Consider the following 4,275-nt stretch of genomic DNA (forward strand, 5'->3'; position numbering starts at 1 on the left):
TGAAGCTTGGTGGCATTTATTTATCCCACAGGAACTGAATGAGCTTCGAGAAACAGAAGGTGGCACAGTTCTTACTGCCACAACATCAGAACTTGAGGCTATCAACAAACGAGTGAAGGATACACTGGCACGGTCAGATGGTTGGTAACATTATGTTTTGGAAAGAAAACTCTCCAGGGTTTTGAAAGTTCACACATACCATATTTGATTGAGAAATAGACCATATTGTAATTAACTTGTGTTGGTGGTAATGGGCTTCTGGCTTCAGGGCATAGTACTTGCGAGGCAACTGTCCTACAAGCAAGATCTTGTATAATTGTTCTGAATTTTGTCTAACCCATTTAAAGCTCAGCTGCTGTCAAATAGACTATCACATCTGTATGGCTTGAAACTTCCTTTGCTTGTCTTCCAAGACTTGAACAATATGACTGTAGTACATTTGTTTGGGGGTTTTTTAAGCCATATTCTCGAGGGGAAGAAAAGAGGGATTTTCAGCCTTTTGCCTGAAATTTAACCTGTTCCTTAATAGATCTTCTTTAGTTTATCTTTTTGTTTCATAAATACTTTCTTGGATCATTGCTGATCTTATGCAGGCGTGTAAGAGTTACAACTTTGGGTTTTGTACTCTTGCTCATTATTGCAGATCTGGATAACTCTATTGACAAAACAGAAGCAGGAATTAAGGAACTTCAGAAGAGCATGGAACGCTGGAAGAACATGGAAAAGGAGCATATGGATGCCATTAACCATGATACAAAAGAACTTGAAAAAATGACGAACAGGCAAGGCATGCTTCTCAAGAAGAAAGAGGAATGCATGAAGAAAATCCGAGAGTTGGGTTCACTTCCACAGGAGGCTTTTGAAAAGTATCAGACTTTAAGTTTAAAGCAGGTAGGTAGTGTCCTTGGTTTCATGTTTCACAACCTGAGATGTTAGTGTCACCTGCATCTTGGGTGTCAAATGTGGCTAGAATTGCAAGTCACTTTGGTGTGTTAATGTTTTCTGTTTTCAGTTATTCCGCAAGCTGGAGCAGTGCAATACTGAACTGAAGAAATACAGTCACGTTAACAAAAAAGCTTTAGATCAGTTTGTGAATTTCTCAGAGCAGAAGGAAAAATTGATAAAAAGACAAGAAGAACTGGACAGGGGTTACAAATCCATCATGGAGCTGATGAATGTCCTTGAGCTCAGGAAATATGAGGCTATTCAGCTGACTTTCAAACAGGTAACAAAATGGGAACCGTTGTAAAGGCACTGGTGCTGAAATCAATCAAGCTGTCCCATGGTGTAGCAGCAATATGGGAAGAAGCAGATACTAAATAAATCTATACTGGGAGAAGGCAGTGTCATGTAACTTCAGGCTTGTGGGTTTTTTAAGTACTGAAAAATAAATAGGCTACCATTTTCAATATGTGCCCATCTCCAATACAACTCTAGCTTTTCTTTAAACCTTTTCAATACTTCCTGTCAAGTGAGTTCCTATGTATGCTGTACAACCCTTTCTGGGAACTGTGGCAGAAAACTGCACCAAATCCCTTCTTAGATTTAGTGAAAGTAATTCTAATGTTGACAAAGGATCTTCACTACGAAGTCTGTGAATTCTTCTCTTTAAAGGTTTTTTGCTTAACTGAAGGTTACTTAATAAATCTTGGTTTTGCTACAGTTCTATGTTTTAATTGTACCATTTTCTTGTAAAAAATTTTGAAAATTCTCATACTACAAAAATGGTTGGTTTGGCTCTTTTTTTTAAGTCAAGCTTTGTACAGCATACATTTCTTCTGCTTAAGAATGTGGATCTCTGCTTTGAAGCAGATACTTCTTGTGCTCATGCAAAAACAGCATTCGATTTCACTCTAAAAATGAGTTGGTTTATTGACTGTTTCTTTTTCAGGTGTCAAAAAATTTCAGTGAAGTATTCCAAAAGTTAGTACCTGGTGGCAAGGCCACGTTAGTGATGAAGAAAGGAGATGTGGAGGGCAGCCAGTCCCAGGATGAAGGTGAAGGCAGCACTGAGAGCGAAAGGGGATCTGGATCTCAGAGCAGTGTTCCATCTGTAGATCAGTTCACTGGAGTTGGCATAAGGGTAAAGAAAAATACTTGGTTTTCAGTCCCCTGCATGTTCGTTTAGGTTGCCTTCGAACTATATTTTAAAAGGCAATAGTTAGTTGATCCTGTTTGTTTAATAGCAAGTGATGCTGTGGTTCAGTGTTATGGAATAACCTTCCTGTTGCATTGTTTTCTTAGGTATCATTTACAGGCAAGCAGGGTGAAATGAGAGAAATGCAGCAACTTTCAGGTGGACAGAAATCTTTAGTGGCCCTGGCCCTAATATTTGCCATCCAGAAATGTGATCCAGCTCCGTTTTACTTGTTTGATGAAATCGACCAAGCCTTGGATGCCCAGCATAGAAAAGCTGTCTCAGGTACCTGTCTACCTTTTATAGTCTTCATTGTAGTTGAAGGTAATAGTTTGTATTCTCATCCCTGATGCTTAAGAATAAAGCTTTTAATCATAAAAGCACATTTTTGAGAAGCCCGGGGTGTGTTTGGGGAAGGTTTCATGAACTTGGTTTTAGCTAGAAGCTCCATTTTGTTACTGCATCTAAAGGGTCTCCTTACTGCACTTAAGTGTGTTGAAAAACAGTCCTGTTTTGAAGTCTAGTTTGATATTAAAAATTAATGGAAAAATGCTTATGCTGTTTTTATTGTAGAAGTTTAATACCATAGTAGGTTTGCTGAGTGGCTGGACTTAGCAGAGTCCATACTGCAATTAATGATAATACTTGTATGTATTATCTGGGAAGTAAAACTGGTATAAATACTTTCTTGATTTGTGAGTATTTTGCTTCATTAACCAAAACCTCATTTTGAATAAGGCAGAGTTTTCTATTCCTGTTTGTCTCACTTTATTGAGAAGATTACATTAATAAAGAATTTTTGTTTTCTTTTTTAGATATGATTATGGAATTAGCTGAACATGCTCAGTTTATTACAACAACTTTTAGGCCTGAACTGCTTGAGTCAGCTGACAAGTTCTATGGTGTAAAATTCAGAAACAAGGTAAATAGTATGATAGGTTTTTCGGTAAACACTGTAATTAAAATAAGTTGTGCATTTGAGACTTAGCAAGAGTTCAAAATGAATCAGACTCACTTCATCTCATCAATTTCTAGTTCTGTTGTGGTCTTCTATGAAAAGTTCTCTCATTCTTGAAAGAGAATTTAAATACCTGCAGATGTCCCATGTCTCATTCTTTAAAGGGAGTTATAAATTGGTCATAGACCTGTTGCTGAGTCCTGGAGCCTTTGGAAATGTCTGTCTTATTCTGTAGGAGGTACTGTAATAACTGAATGCTTCTTTGTTCCACCAGGTCAGTCATATTGATGTGATCACAGCAGAAATGGCCAAAGACTTTGTAGAAGATGACACCACGCATGGTTAAAGGAACTTGTAATTACTGCTTATTTGGAAGATGTGTATAGTGCTATGTTTATGCCAGGGACCTGTACATTTAAAATATGAAGTATTTAGTCCTTGTTTAAAATAGTTTTTGAACACACATTTTAACCAAGACCCCAGAAGGCTTAGTTTCAGATGAGCTTGAGTATCCGTTTTGTCTCTGTTGCTGTATTTTATAAGATAATTGTTAATGTTACCTTTATACGATACCTGTAGTTTGGAAATTTTATTCTCTTCCTTCAAATCTTTTGTAAAGTGTTTGTTGCTGTTTTAAAGCTTTTCAGAAAGTGCTAGCTATTTCTTCCTAAGTATAGTTTTATCATTTATATTGCCTCACATGTTTTTTTTTAATGGCTTCAATTAAAATGGTTGGTTTTATGGCTGTAACTTGTATATATTAAGTTTTTGGGTTATATTGTCTTTCTGAAGAGGAATCCACTGAGATGAAGTAAACACTTGGGTCATATTAGAGTGGGGTATTTCAGAATATGAGACAAAGCAATTCTCCCAAACCACTCCTTTTTCCCCTTTTCTGCACATTGCCAGTCCCAGAAGAAAACTGCCCCAAATCTATGCTTGTCCAAATCCACAGTGTTCTGGTTATTGATCTGAAAAAAGGGTAAGTATCAGAGAATCCTGGAAAGTCTGACAAAACCCTAGAACTGTATCAAAACAAATCACAGCCCCTTCTTTTTCCTGCACATTGTCCAGTGTAACAACTCGTCTATTACATCCCTTCAGCCTGAAAGACTCGAGCCAAGTGACAGTCAGCAGTCAAAAAGTGAAATCTTTTCCTGCTGTCTAGAGTTTTGGCAAA

General features: G+C 37.3%; 1 protein-coding gene across 1 annotated transcript in view; it reads left to right on the forward strand.

Moving 5' to 3' along the window:
• Positions 1-3,927, forward strand: part of SMC3 (structural maintenance of chromosomes 3) — a 22,847-nt gene extending 18,920 nt beyond the window's left edge. Inside the window, exons 23-29 of the mRNA XM_017735174.1 lie at positions 32-140; positions 644-891; positions 1,013-1,225; positions 1,892-2,083; positions 2,245-2,422; positions 2,953-3,059; positions 3,370-3,927. Coding sequence (XP_017590663.1) covers positions 32-140; positions 644-891; positions 1,013-1,225; positions 1,892-2,083; positions 2,245-2,422; positions 2,953-3,059; positions 3,370-3,441 — 1,119 coding nt within the window. The 3' untranslated portion in view covers positions 3,442-3,927. The remainder of the gene's footprint in view (positions 1-31; positions 141-643; positions 892-1,012; positions 1,226-1,891; positions 2,084-2,244; positions 2,423-2,952; positions 3,060-3,369) is intronic.
• Positions 3,928-4,275: the final 348 nt, after the last annotated feature.

The sequence above is a fragment of the Corvus brachyrhynchos genome, unplaced genomic scaffold, assembly GCF_000691975.1.
Source record: "Corvus brachyrhynchos isolate BGI_N302 unplaced genomic scaffold, ASM69197v1 scaffold705, whole genome shotgun sequence".
Classification (NCBI taxonomy): domain Eukaryota; kingdom Metazoa; phylum Chordata; class Aves; order Passeriformes; family Corvidae; genus Corvus; species Corvus brachyrhynchos.